We start from the raw sequence: 14,461 nt of genomic DNA, 5'->3' as shown, positions 1-14,461 counted from the left end.
TACCGGAAGAATGCAGTGGCACACTATTCCCAGAATACCGCTATGCTCCTAATAGAAGCGCAACATATTGCATTTAATGTCTTTCGTTAAAGCCTGTGTAAAGTTCATTAGTTTCGGTGTGGCTTATAGACAGGTGCGGCTTATTTATGTTAAAAATAAAAATCTTTGTCAAATTCAGTGGGTGCGGCTTATATAAGTGCGCTTTATAGTCCGGAAATTACGGTAGCTTGTAATCATAAACAAAAGTGTTATCCCACCTGAATTCCTCTCAATCCCACCAAGGATACCACAATCACCAAGAAGACCCTGCAGCCTCTTCTTTGTTCCTCCTACAAGGCCAATTTGCAAAAGCTCAAGAACGCTAAATTAATATGGCCTGGCACTGAAAGGGCTACACAGACACGCTAAAACAATTCTTATGTCTTCTATCGCAATCAGGTTCAGCTCTGCAACTTCACACACTTCAAGTGTAAGCTAAAGCACATTATAAAATAAATGCTGAGAAAATCACTGCCTGCCAGCTCTCGCCCTCACAGTCTTGTATTCATCTTGGGCAGAAGTATTGCACAGGCTGTCCCTGTCTGTAATGGGCAGGGTTTCAGACACCGACCTGCTGCCAATTAATATAATAAGTAAGAACAAATAAAATAATATCAAACTATGAGAATGCAGCATATAAAATCTGACAGTAATGTTTTGTCAAAGGGCTCCCCAATGTATTGAACACATGCAAAATGATTTCAGATGTAGGCACAGACTAGCAGAAAACCTGCAGAAAAATTGCTGCCCAATTGTTAAACGATTATTTGGTGTATTTAGTATAGTACAAGGATTTGCATGCTCAACACATATGTCCACAGAACAGAACTGTGGAGATATTCGGTGCAGCTCTTTGTCTGCTACAGTCCATATAATAAAATAACTCCGTGCTAACAGGCAGACTCTCAGTAGGTGGATTAGGTGTTACTATATCCTTCTCTTATGAGTCCTCTGGTCTCCCTGCTTCCTTCAAGGTCAAGGCTCACTCCACTCGGAGATTGGCGGCCTCTAAGGACTGGTCCGCTGGAGTCCCACTCAAGGACATTTGCAACGCTGCGGGCTGGTCCACCCTGCTGACCTTCATCAGGTTCTATAACCTCGACCTTAGAGCCACTCCCAGCTCCTCTGTCCTGCCCTCTGGCTGTGCTCTTACACACTAGGAAGGTACTGGTCAGTGTGGCGTGATTGGACTCTCGTTTCCAAAGTGTTGTGACACAGCTCGAGTTCCTGAAAGGCAACGTCTCTAGGTTCCCTGAGGGAACAAGACGCTGCGTCTCCAAGCCACACTCCCTGCATCCCTGCCACGCTTCCTTCTCCTTTCAGAAGCTAGCATTGGCTCCACCGCATGCACGATTTATGCTTCCTGGTCGTGATGTCACCCCGCCGGTAATCCATTGGCCGGATTACACAAGTGATTCAGAGTTTGAACAAAGTGGAAGCGTTCCCAAATCGTTGCAACGCAGCATCTCGTTCCCTCAGGGAGCTAGGGTTACACACTTAGAGATGTTTATAGGAGCTGTGAGACCTGCTTTGTTGTATGGTTTGAAGACAGTGGCATTGACAAATAGACAGGAGGTGGAGCTGGAGGTAGCAGAGCTTAAGAGCTTGAGATTTTCAGTGGGAGTGACGAGGATAGACAGGATTACAAATACATTTATTAGAAGGACAGCGCATGTAGGACATTTTAAAGACAATGTGGGGAAGGCTAGATTGAGATGGTTTATATATGTGCAGAGGAGGGACATGGGGTATATTAGTAGAAGAATGCTTAGGATGAAGCCGCCAGGAAGGAGGAAAAGAGGAAGGCCAAGAAGCAGGTTTATGGATGTGGTGAAGGAAGGCATGCAGGTAGTTGTTTTGAAAGAGGCAGATGTAGAGGACAGGTGGGTATGGAGATGGATGATACACTGTGGTGACCCCTAATGCGAGAAGCCAAAAGAAGAAGAGGTTTAATATTGGGGCATACATGGGAGATGGCTAATGTTTTAACAGAAAGAGAGACTAAAATCTATGGTATGTCATCCATAATCTTTCCGTCAATGGTAAAACAATTATATTAATAATAAAACAGGTTTGGAAATTGTGGTCCAAAGCACACATTGACCATGATTTCATGCATTACTGCAATATACAGCATATGAAAACAAAAAAGCTAATATTTTTCAGTTGACTGAGAATGTCAGTGGTGTTCATCCTTCCAGTACATTTCCAGAGATTTACAGAATCTATGCCAAAGCACACTGAAGCATTAAATTGTATTCAATTTACTCAAAACCTTGGAAATCTTATCTTCTCCTTGTGGCATAGTTTCAACGTTAGAGATTTTTAGTGTTTTGCATGTAGTGAAATGTGGTGGGTAGTAGGAAGCAAGCAAAAAAAAAAAAAAAAGAAGCTCTCGTGTAGAGAGGAGTAGATCAACAGGCAATCCAATCTCATACAAAATTCACAGAGTTTCTAACAAAAGAGATGGATTTCACATGGTTTATTTCAAATGAAGAAACCAGAAAAGGTATGACTACTAAACCTAGCACAGCAGTGAGGCAGATGATTGCTCTCTCTGCTACTGTACTACGCCCCCACCCTGCAACCACATCACACACTGCTATTCATTATTATTCAGTTGAGAGAGAGAGAGAGAGAGAGAGAGAGAGAGAGAGAGAAAGAAAGAAAGAAAGAAAGAAAGAAAGAAAGAAAGAAAGAAAGAAAGAAAGAAAGAAAGAAAGAAAAGATGGAAATAAAAAAATAGTGTTCTGTTAAATATATAGAAGGACACAGGGGAAAGATGAATAAAGGACTTAAGCCGATCTCTGGGTGGAAGCATTTAAAAAGAAGGACAAACTGGCATTAAGTTATTAATGAATCAGCTGCCTCCTCTCTCTCTTGTCTCTCAGAATCTCTTACCCTTTCCCTCTCTGCAAAATTCAATGCTGTTAAACTAAATATTATTCCTACTTAAAGCTCTGGCACAATGTAAAATTTAAAGCAGAGGAATCTTGCTTAATAAAAGAGTTGTTCTTCTCATCTGAGCTAATTTAATGTCAGTGGTTATATTCCATAACCTTGTGGTTACAATTTATAGGCCCATAGTCTACTTTTTAAATTCTTGTGGGGTTTTTATTTTTTAAAAGAATGCACGGGAACCAAGAAGGATTTCTCAATTCGACTTTCTATAACTATACACTAGTCAACAGGGCTTCAGTGGGATGCCATTTCAGTAAGGGAGGTAAATGTTCACCTGTGGTATAAAAGAGGCAGGTCTAACCTGCAGGCAGTGGTAGACAGTAATGCAGTAAATGTAAATTATTACTTTACTTAAGTTCGTGTATCTTTACTTTACTAAATTATTTTCTTTTGGGGGGACTTTTACTTTACTTTACAACAGTCAAACATCCTACTTTTTACTCAACTACATTTTGCAAAATCAGTCATTCCTTTTTATTTGTGAGAGGATAAAAACCTAACTTGTCAAGCAAGCAGCAAGCCACCAATCAGGGTGGAGTGAACTTGTTTTGATTGCCGTTTGATGGCATCTACGTGTCATTAACACAGTTCAGCAACAGTTGAGAAAGCAGTAAGCAAAACATTTAGAGAGTACAGAGGGATGGTTGAATGATTTAAATAGTAAACTCCTGACTCTAACTTGCCAGAACAACCGTAGCCTTATTTGCACGATTCTTTTTAGGTAATTGAAAATATTTTGAATTAGTGTTTCATTCTATTAAAAGATTGGTGTTAAGAGTAATTTTAATTAAGAGTATTTTCTCATAGTTAATTTAATAAGTGTCTTGTGACAAAAATGATAATAGGAACATTATAGCCATGTACTTTGGATGCCATGTACTTTGGATAGTACTTTGGATGCTTAAGTAAATTTTTTTTTCAAGTAAAAGTTTAACATTTTACCTAGTGCATCTCTACTTTAACTCCAGTACATGGTTTGTGTACTTCATCCACCACTGCCTACAGGTAACGCCTGTCGCTTCCCACCTTTGTCTCATTACATCCAGTCTACTTAATACTATGTTAGTGCTAGTAAGAAAAAGAAGAGTGGATCTTGTGAAACACATACTCACATACACATACAAACATAGCATGAATTTGAACTTGACAGCATGAAAGCTGCAAGTTCAAGAGTGCAAGTCTGCAGAGCTGTAAAGCTGAAAGTTTTTTTTTTTAGTTTTTGAGTACTGAAAACTGTGGGCTCAATAAACATGAGCAAGGATTGCAGGAAACATTCTGCCCACCTTCCAAAATTTTCCTCTACACCATCACTCACTAAATTCTACATTGGTGCCATTAGAAAAAAACGTTGTTTCGTTTTTACTGTGTACTGTGTACCACTGTGTATAGTAAAAATGACAATAAAAGCCACTTGACTTGACTTGACTTGAACTATTGCTTTGTGCTGGTCTTGTTGGATTGTGCGAAATCTGAAAGCCATTAGTATGAGATAATGTTTTACAGTGAACAGCTTTAGGAAAGGGATGCACTTATTATTCCAATTTACTGAGGATTAAATTACATCAGTGTGTGCCATTCACACATAAATGGGCTAGTTAAATGCTTGATGATATGATTTATAAGTTAGTTTACTTAGTTAGATAAATTGAACTGGTCTAAATTGGGAAGGTCGGCTGCAAGTCAGTTGGCTCCCCAGTCCGAGTCAAGCAGTGGGGGTATGCAACAAATGGGGTGTGGTCAAACATCAACAGTGGATGGAGAAAAATAGTCTGTTCCTGTTGGTTTGGGTTTAGTTTTAAATAAACAAAAGAGCGTCACTCGGCTAACATTCCACCTGTCTCCAGAGTCTTCTTCCACACCCTGACATACTGGGTTGTAGCGTACCCATCTGCAAACCTGAAATTGATGAATGGGGTGGGGAATGCATTTTTTAACAAGCAACTGAATGATGAATAGCAGTACTAAATACAGGTGCCATGTGTCTAAACCAACAAAAGTAAGTAGAAAAAGTTACATAGAATCTGCCAAAGAAAAGGATCCAAACAGGTTAATATTTGGTAAACACTGTACATGGCAATATTTTCTAAATCCTCCTTTTGTCCATCTCTTACTTTTCCCGCTTGTCATTGTACAATACTCAAAACTAGGCTGTTATTGAAAAAGAAATATTGGGGAAGAGAAATTTGACAGTCACAACAAGCATGCTATGTTACTAATGCATGCTAAGTTCCAAGCTCACAATGTCAGCAGTGTTTCAAGGTCCCTTGTAGAATTTCACACTGTTCGCTTATTCAGAATCTGTTGTTTTTGACATTTTGCTTGCATCCCCGTTGACTGCTGCTGATTCACTCATCTAAATTTTTCATTATTTTTCTCGAAAACTTTATGTTGGTGATTTCAGTTTGTGAGTGCATTTGTGTGCTTATCTGCAAAATAGATGGAGAAATGTATCAATTCTATAAATGAACTGTAGTTGGCCCACTGAAATCAATGCACAGGATTTCTCCTGACCCTCCCAATTATCGATTTGACACCGAGTCAATCACAATGTGAAGAGTGGATCGCCCTCACCATTCAGTGTGTGTGTGTGTGTGTGTGTGTGTGTGTGTGTGTGTGTGTGTGTGTGTATGTGTGTGTGTGTAGGAGTTTGCATATTTAGCACTGTGCAATGGGATTAAGAGTATTTTATTTAGTTTGTGGTGTAGACGTTCATGTTTTCTCATCACACATCATTTCAGAAGAACAATTCAGATCAGTTACTGTTTTATAAGCAACAATGCTTCATTTGAGATTATTGTCCTCATTGTTGGTGTTGTTTGGGTATTGTCATGTGCTTCTTTATAACTGCATAGAAAACAAGAGCATGCAAATATTATCATTGTTATATATTGTTATATATATTGTTGTTCTTTTAATGGGACAAAATACAATAATTTTTATACCCATGAAGACTGCAAAAATATATGTGTGAAAAACCCTCAAGTAGTCCACAAGCAATCTTCACAAGTCACAAGAAAACCTCAGGCATTCAAATCATAGAAAACAATATGGAATTTTATGACACAATACAATATGATATAACGCTAGAAATCTAATAATAATTGTATTTTGATTACGATGAGATAGAGAGAGTCTATTTTAGTATTATAGGAACACGTTGCTTCATCACCCTACTAACTTATTAACACAAAGGTATAAGGTATAAATACCTTATATGAATGTTTGTTTGTTTTTTTTACACCAATTATTTTTTCTTTAGTTCTTTTTGTCCAATTTTAATATACTCAATTCTAACCAATAATAATTAGTTTACCTTTTGTCCGTTTCAATTGTGGCCTTTTAAACTGATGCATTGAGCCAAATCACCTGATCATTAAACCCCAATTACCCACCCTAATGTTTGTGCCACTATAAACTCTTTTAATAGCACTTTGATTTAAAGATCTGTGTGTGTGTATGTGTGTGTGTGTGTGTGTGTGTGTGTGTGTGTGTGTGTGTGTGTGTAAAATTTGCAGAGCACAGCCATAGAGACTATTTGCAATATACTGGCCACCTCAGTACAAACCAATCTAGAATCCTATATTTTTCCTATAATTCTAAGAATTCCTATAGTAAGGAATATTTAAACCCTCCCATTTACTTAGCTGTACTGAATCAGTTGATGCATGCTGCTTCAAACTGCCTAAACACTAATAAAACAAGCTGAAAATTGAGTAATGTTATCCCTGTACCTTCGGTTCGAATAGTGAAGGGAGAGTCTCCAAGCCGTTTGGCTGAGAACTGGCCCCCCAGAGAGGTCATTAGGAAGCAGAGACTGAAGAAGCCGAGCCCTACTACGAAAATCCTGCAAAGAATGGAAGGGGAAAAAAAAGATATTAGTGCATCCATTATTGTGGCACAAGCTCAAAAGGAGAAATGGCAGTCAGAAAATGTAATAGTTTAATAGTAATATAGTTCTTTTATGGTTTGAATTATAATGCTTTGCAAGCTATTGTTTGCTCGCTCAGTATGTCTGCTTTTTGTATCAAAGCCAAATTGATTTTCTGTCACCCACACAAATTATTACTATACAATGTATGAACTTATGTGGATGCTGATTGTAGTTTGCAAACAGGCATTTATAATTAAGCCAATTGGGATAATAAGTGCATCCCATTCTGGTTTAAGCTTTTGACTCTAAAATAGTGTCTCATAATGTAGTGCACACAATTGGCTAAAATAATTTTTAAGAACAAGTTTTATTTAAAGTTAACATAAACTGCTGATGCACAATTTATGCAGTTTTGGCACTCCTGGACAAATTACATATTTTATTGATTTTTGAAGTGAAGTAAACACAATCTTTGCATCAACTATTTTAAATACATTTTGGTACAAATATGAATGCAGTTATTTTCTATATGACAGAAATAAGGGAAAATACATTTTAATTAGATTGTAACTGTTGCATGTGCAAAGTTTTGGACACTTTTATAAGACAGTACAGTAACAACCCCTTTGGGCAGATATCACAGCCTGCAAACACTTTTTCTAGTAAGCCAGGAATCTTTTTATTCTTGTTTATTTGATTTTCACCCACTGTTCATTGAATTTCTTCAGTTGAGAGATATTCTTGGGCCATTTTGCAAGCACAAAATGTTTAAGACCTACCAAAATTTAAAAGTGATATTTAAGTCAGGGCACTGTGAGTTCCAGAAGTGTCAGTTTGCATTTCATAAACTAGTTTGTGATGGATTTCAAGGTTTGTTTTCACTGTCCTGTTTTCTCATCTTCTGTTTTTGATTGATTGTGCACATTGTGTCATATGCTTTTAAAATGTACTTATATTGCTTGAAATTATTTAGCTGTGCCACTGGCTGTCACACAACCCCCAAGGTTCAATAGATCCACTGTCCTGTTTAAGAGCTGGCAAAGTGATCTTTTCTTAAAATGCTTTGCCTTTTTTTTTTTTTTTTTACTCCAAAACATACCTTCCTGTGTCAGCTAAACCTTCCTGTAGGTCATTCCTGTCATTTAGTGATTTTGCTTTACGTTTCTGCACAGCATGTATGCACTTCTATCTGCCTTGGCGTCTTCAAATCCCCCTAACTGCCATTTCTTAATGACATTTTGCCCAGTTTAAATTGTGAGCTGAAAGCTCTCTGATAACCTCTAATAGCTCGCTTCTATTTTGCAGGCATTACCTAGTTTCATTTTTAGAACCTTAGTCAGCAGCTAAGCACATGATTTTTAAGTGTTAGCACAAGCTTTAAACTGTACAAGAAGTATTACACATTATACAGTTAACAGTTCTTGACTCTAGTAATGAGTCATTTGTGGCCTTACAAGTTTATTGTTTTATGAACACCTAGAAGGGTGTCCAAAATTTCGAACATATTAAACATTTTCAAAAATAATAATTTGCTGCAGTGACAATTCAGGTGCACACATGTGACTGTTGAAGACATTCTGTATGAGGGCATAGGTTTGCAGTACTATGCTGTTTTTGAGCATAATTATAATTATGTTTAATAATTAACTAGTGAAACCCTTTTTGGTCTATATTTTTGGGCTATATTCTTGGTCTTGGTATTAATAATATGATGTTTTAATTGCCGTTTTCTTCATCATCATTGTTTTACAAACCCAAACCATATTCTCCAAACAAAGCTCATATAGATGTGAAACTTATTCAGTAGATTGATCTTCCTCCTGTTGGACAAGAGAGCTCAGTCACATTAGCCTGATGGCCATTGGGTACAAAAGCAAGTCTCACCATGCAGCCCTCAATCAATCAACACAGAAACAAACAAACAAACAAATAACTGTTTATAGGTTATTGGGATAGCATGCATGAAAAAAAAAAAAACCTGGGATATATGCCTGATCCTTATACACACCTCTTGAAATCCATGTACAGCTTCCATAAATAATTCTCAGAAATTTATTCAGGTATGGTTAGATACTGGCTGACTGTTTCTGTAAATTTCCTCACCATGTCTACTTGCTACTACATGCTGCTCCCTCATAGCCCGTAGATTAGGAACAATTACCTTCAGAACTGACAAGATTGTGGGAAGAACAATATGCAAATGGAAAATATTTAGTTACAAAGACAAAGGTGGCATTTAGAAAATAGCAGACATGGAAAAGCTATCACACATAACCCAAACTAGAATATATGAAAAGTGATTGTGCAATGAGCATTGTGCTATCTTAGTATAATCTAATTATCCATTAAAAGGTGCCACTTTTAAAAGGAAAGGTAAACAAGAAAATAGCCAGCGATTCAAATCAGTGCCACGCAAACAATATTTATAACAATAGAACTGTTTCCTGAAATCCTAAAAGGTAGGTAAGAATTTTGTTTTGTAATGAAAACAGGAATTAAATGACTACAAACAATAGTTTACACTCCCTTTTTGCTCATTGACTATTAATTGTATGCACAAATAAATACACTCCTGGGTAAAATGAAAATAAACCAAGCCCAAAATGGCATAATATTTAGCTTTTATTGACCTTAACAACAAATTATTGGTCAGGATATTAAGAACAATTTTACAAATGCACACGTGAGATCTCCTGTACCACCAATTTCCACATTCACCTCTTCTGTGAAAAGCTAAAAAGGCGAAAATTCACTTAGTCTATATAGTCTTTTTCCACGCAAAACAAACAAACAAAAAAAAAACATGATAATGATTCATATGTATGACATAAAATCCAACACTTGCATATCTTCACCTTTGTTCCTGGGCTTTTCTTTCTGTACGTTTACCCACAAATTTTGCATCTATATTAAACTTAAACTATGACGCATAACTTTGGTTTTCGTGATATAGCATAAAACCTTGAATCCCATTTTTTTTACTCTAAGATTTTTTAAACATCAAGAGCTAAAAGCAATTAATTTGCACGTTTGCTTATTGATCCTAAAAGCAGCCCTATATACTGTTCAGTATAAATCACAAGTTCATTCTGTTGATGTTCAGCCTACATAATTTTAAAGAACATTTAGCACCAAAAAGTAAGGCTCAAATAACTCAAGAACTGATTTCCAAAAAAGAACCCCAGCTTTTTTACAAGTGTTGCAAACTGAACACTGCTCACCTGAAGGGCTTGAACGTCAGGAGGCATCTTCTAACCACGGTCATGCCGTCGCTATTAAAAGCCATCATTTCAGAGCGGAGAGTAATAAACCGTGCGGTCCATCAGCTGCGCGTAAACATAGTTTCCCCCCCGAGCCAAGAGTCGTGCTGATGTGCGTTATGTGTCGCTGTGATTCCAAAGACTTCTTGAATGCGTGAATAGTGGGCGCTGAACAAAAAAGAGCAGCGCCGCTAAGTCCAACGGATGACACACAGAAAGTGTTTACAGAGTACTCCGGCTGCGAGGTTAATCGGTTAGAGCGGACAGTCGACTGAACATCTCGAGGAGGAAAAGAGCAAAGTTCCATCTTCCAAGCAGCAGCAAAGGAACCACGATACTCCCTGTAGGGAAAGCATCTATCATGCGCCCTACTGCGCAAAGCACGAGCGGCTCAGGTAAACTGTCGAGAGCACAGCGCCATCACTCGCCTGAACACTGCTTTCTCTCTCTCTCTCTCTCTCTCTCTCTCTCTCTCTCTCTCACTCTCACTCTATCTAAGCTCAAAATTATTTTGCAACACTGGACTTAAAAAGGCATGCATTTGAAAGAAAACGCATAAAATGCATTGCACTGCCTCTTTAATTTCAGTATTAACCCCTTCTCTCTCACACACTACTATATCACATTGTACTCCCTTCTATCTCACACACTACTATATCACACTGTACCCCTTCTCTTTCTTACACTACATCACACTCTACCCCTTCTCTTTCACTTTCTCACTATCACATCACACTGTACTTCGATCTCACACACTATATATCACACTGTACTCCCTTCTATCTCACACACTACTATATCACACTGTACCCCTTCCTTTCTCTCTCACTATCACATCACACTGTACTTCTCTCACACACACTATTATCACACTGTACCCTCTCCTCTCTCACACATTACTATATCACACTGTACCCCTTCTCTTTCTTTCTCTCATTATGTCATCACACTGTACTTCTCGCTAACACACTACTATATCACACTGTACCCCTTTTCTCACACACTACTTTATCAAACTGTACCCCTCTATCTGTCACTATAACAAAACACTGTTTCTCTTCTTCCTCTCACATTACTACTGCACATTGTCCCCTTCTCTCTTACTCTATTACATCACACTGTACCCCTTTCTCTCACACATTACTATATCACACTGTACCCCTTTTCTATCCCTCTTTCTCACTATCACATCACACTGTGCTTCTCTCTCAAACACACATTCTCTCACATTACTACAGCATATTGTTCCCCTACTCTCTCTCACATTTACATCACACAGTACCCTTTCTCTCTCAGTCACTATTACATCACACAGTACCCCCTTATCTCACACTTTTACATCACACTTGTACACATTCTCTCTCCCACTATTACATCACACTGTACCCCATTCTCTCTCTTTCTCACTATTACATCATGCAGTACCCTTCTCACTCACACACTTCTACATCACACTGTACCCTCTCTCTCTCTCTCTCTCTCTCTCTCTCTCTCTCTCTCTCTCTCTTTCACTATTACATCACACTGTACCCCTTCCTCTTAACCTTTCATAACTACATCACACTGTGTAATATGTAACAGAAATAAAAAACAGAAATACAAACACAGTACTTCTTTCTTTTTCACTAACTCTCAGGGAAATGCAAAAATACTCTTATTATTACTACTATATAAATGATATACAATGCTAGTGAGTGCTATACTGCCTTGATTCAGTAATTTAACACTGTAAAATAGGAAACTATTTACAGTCACTGGTTTAGGGGTTAGAAGAAGACATTGTTCATTTCGTTTTTATTGGGCTAGAATCCTCAAGGGTTCAACTTGTGTGCCCTTAATATAGTATGTCTTTATATGCGGTAGCCCTGGATACAATACATCTTCACATGTCTGTTTCCAAATGGTCATCTATTTCTGTCACTTTGGTGTGTGGGTGTGTGTGTGTGTGTGTGTGTGTGCGTGCGTGTGTGTATTTATTTATTTTATAAAAAAAAACAACAACATCAAACATAGCGGAGAAGTGAAATACTGTGAATCTAGCACAATATTGCCCATACTGCATGGCTCAAGCTTCAATATGCTTTCGAATCAACCTGTCTGCTGTTGCTGCAGTGACATGAAACACAGTGCTCAGTTACCTGAGACTTCTGTTCTCCTCCTGTTAAATTTTCACCTTGTAATGCAGAAAGCTTATTTGATCTTATTCACTCACTCACTCTCACTCTCACTCACACACACACACACACACACACACACACACACACACACACACCCTTAGGTGTATGAGTTTTAGTAATTACAGTATGATAGGCATGAAACCCAATTGGCACTGGTACGTCTCTAGATGGTTCGGGATGTTTGCTTCTTTAAAGTCTACTTTTTTAAAGTCCCAGTCCTTGGCGTATTAATTTTGATACCACTGACTTACCTCTTCTAAATGATAAGTTAATAATTAAGTTCTTATTGAGTATGCCAGGTGTGTTAAAGATAGGAATTTCAGTTGGGAGTCATTTGCAGTCCAATGGCCAGTCAACTTTCTTGCCCTTTATCAGAGAGCACGTGAATGCCAAATCCACAGACACATCTGCAAAACTCTTACAGGCTACCAGCTATCAGGCTAATAACCTGCCATCTGAGCCACCATGTTCATCTCAACAGTGCCTGAGGATGTGTTTGGCTTGGTCTCTGCCATCTTACAGGCACCACTGACAAACTCTATCTGTGGCAGCCAGTCTAAAGATGACCTAAGTTGTAGGCTTGGTTGGATGAATTCAAGATTCAAAAAAATCTGAGGAGGCAAGAACTGATGACAGCAGGTTCAACAGTAAACCCTCTATGTTCACAGGAAACTGGGGCTTTAAGGATGTATCTGGTAAGTGTTCTTGTATTAGTGAGACTACAGTTGCAGTCTTAACTAGCATTGTTGTGAGACACCAGCTCAGTAACAAGTACAGTATTAGTTAAAAATTATGATGAAAAGCCTGCTTTCTTAATTATGTACAATTAAACCAAGAAACTTTAGATTTATCCAACAAATGTTCCTTGGTTCTGGGACAATTTTAATATAATTTAATATAATTATTTATACATAGCAACTTATAAGAAATAGAATTTAATTAAAGCTCTACAGTATAACAAATTTTCTTCTAACTAACCAGATACAAGTGCCTAAATAATTTAGCAGTCTCTAAAGCTTTAAGTCAAACAATCTTTTAATGCAAGATTAAATAACTAAGATAAAGTTAATGATATTTGGTGACTGTGAACAATGAGGGTATTTTCTCAGGCTCTTAAAAAGGCTGCCTGTCTATTAGGTGAATATTTATGAGAATTAGCATTACATAGCTACTGTCAATGAAAAGGCTAAATGCTTTGAGTGCTCTTTCAGGACCTGTCAGTGTGTGTATTAATATTTTAATAAAAAAAAAAAAAAAAAAACTTTTTGATTGGTGTGGCTGTCACGTAACGACAAAAACTATAGACCAGCTACAAATGTAATTCAATACATGAGAGAGATTTATTGAATTATTTTTGGCACAAAAGCAAAATAACACCACATTTAGTTTAAAACCTTCTCCTACCGAGACTTTATGGCAAAAAGGAGGCAGGGTTTGATGGTTTCATTTTTCCTGCTGATGCTGTGGAGAAAAGAAAATGTTAAATATTTGGACATAATTACAGAAAAACAAAGATGCTCATATTTCTTTTATGATCTCATTGTTCTAAAAAAAAAAATGTGCAAACAAAACCAACAAATCATTCCTCACATTTGCATGTTTTGTTTTTTTTCATGTCTTTTTGTGCCCACGGATCATATGCTTCTTTCATACAGAATTTCTGAGGGAAGAATATATTTAGTCTAGAAACTCTTTTGCATGGCTGATACATATAGATAAATGGTTCACAATGATAAACAGCCCATGAACACATGTCCTCATTATGTCTTCCGTGCAAATATGCAAGGGTCTTTTATAGGTATTTTCACACAATCACCCACACTCAATCCTCTACAAATTCTCACTATCAGTTAAGTGCAGTTGCATCCAACATATCCTTCTCACACTTCCACAACCTCATTAATACAATTCTTTCTTCCTTTTCTCCTCTGAGAGGGCATACTGTTCCATAGTGAGTTATTTTGTGAATGAATTTGTAGTCTCAAGTTTCATAACAAATAAATTAAAGAACTGTTTTCAGGCAAATCAATTCTCAAGATTTGACAATTTTAAATTTGATTCCCCATGACAGTTAATTCCAGGTTTAGTAGGTGTGCTAGAACAGGGAAATAATCAGCACACAATCCTGAACCCCATAATCCCAAGACTGTAGT

General features: G+C 37.5%; 1 protein-coding gene across 2 annotated transcripts in view; it reads right to left on the bottom strand.

The window, feature by feature from the left end:
* The window catches only part of LOC124396311 (alpha-1,6-mannosylglycoprotein 6-beta-N-acetylglucosaminyltransferase B-like), a 116,391-nt gene extending 105,822 nt beyond the window's left edge, over nucleotides 1-10,569 (bottom strand). For both annotated transcript variants that reach the window (XM_046865394.1, XM_046865395.1), the window contains exons 1-2: nucleotides 10,093-10,569; nucleotides 6,732-6,844 (exon numbers count right to left, since the gene is read on the bottom strand). In XM_046865394.1, coding sequence (XP_046721350.1) covers nucleotides 6,732-6,844; nucleotides 10,093-10,160 — 181 coding nt within the window. In that variant the 5' untranslated portion in view covers nucleotides 10,161-10,569. The remainder of the gene's footprint in view (nucleotides 1-6,731; nucleotides 6,845-10,092) is intronic.
* Between the last annotated feature and the right edge of the window lie 3,892 nt (nucleotides 10,570-14,461).

The sequence above is a fragment of the Silurus meridionalis genome, chromosome 14, assembly GCF_014805685.1.
Source record: "Silurus meridionalis isolate SWU-2019-XX chromosome 14, ASM1480568v1, whole genome shotgun sequence".
NCBI lineage: Eukaryota > Metazoa > Chordata > Actinopteri > Siluriformes > Siluridae > Silurus > Silurus meridionalis.
This window is presented reverse-complemented; position numbering and strand designations above follow the sequence as displayed.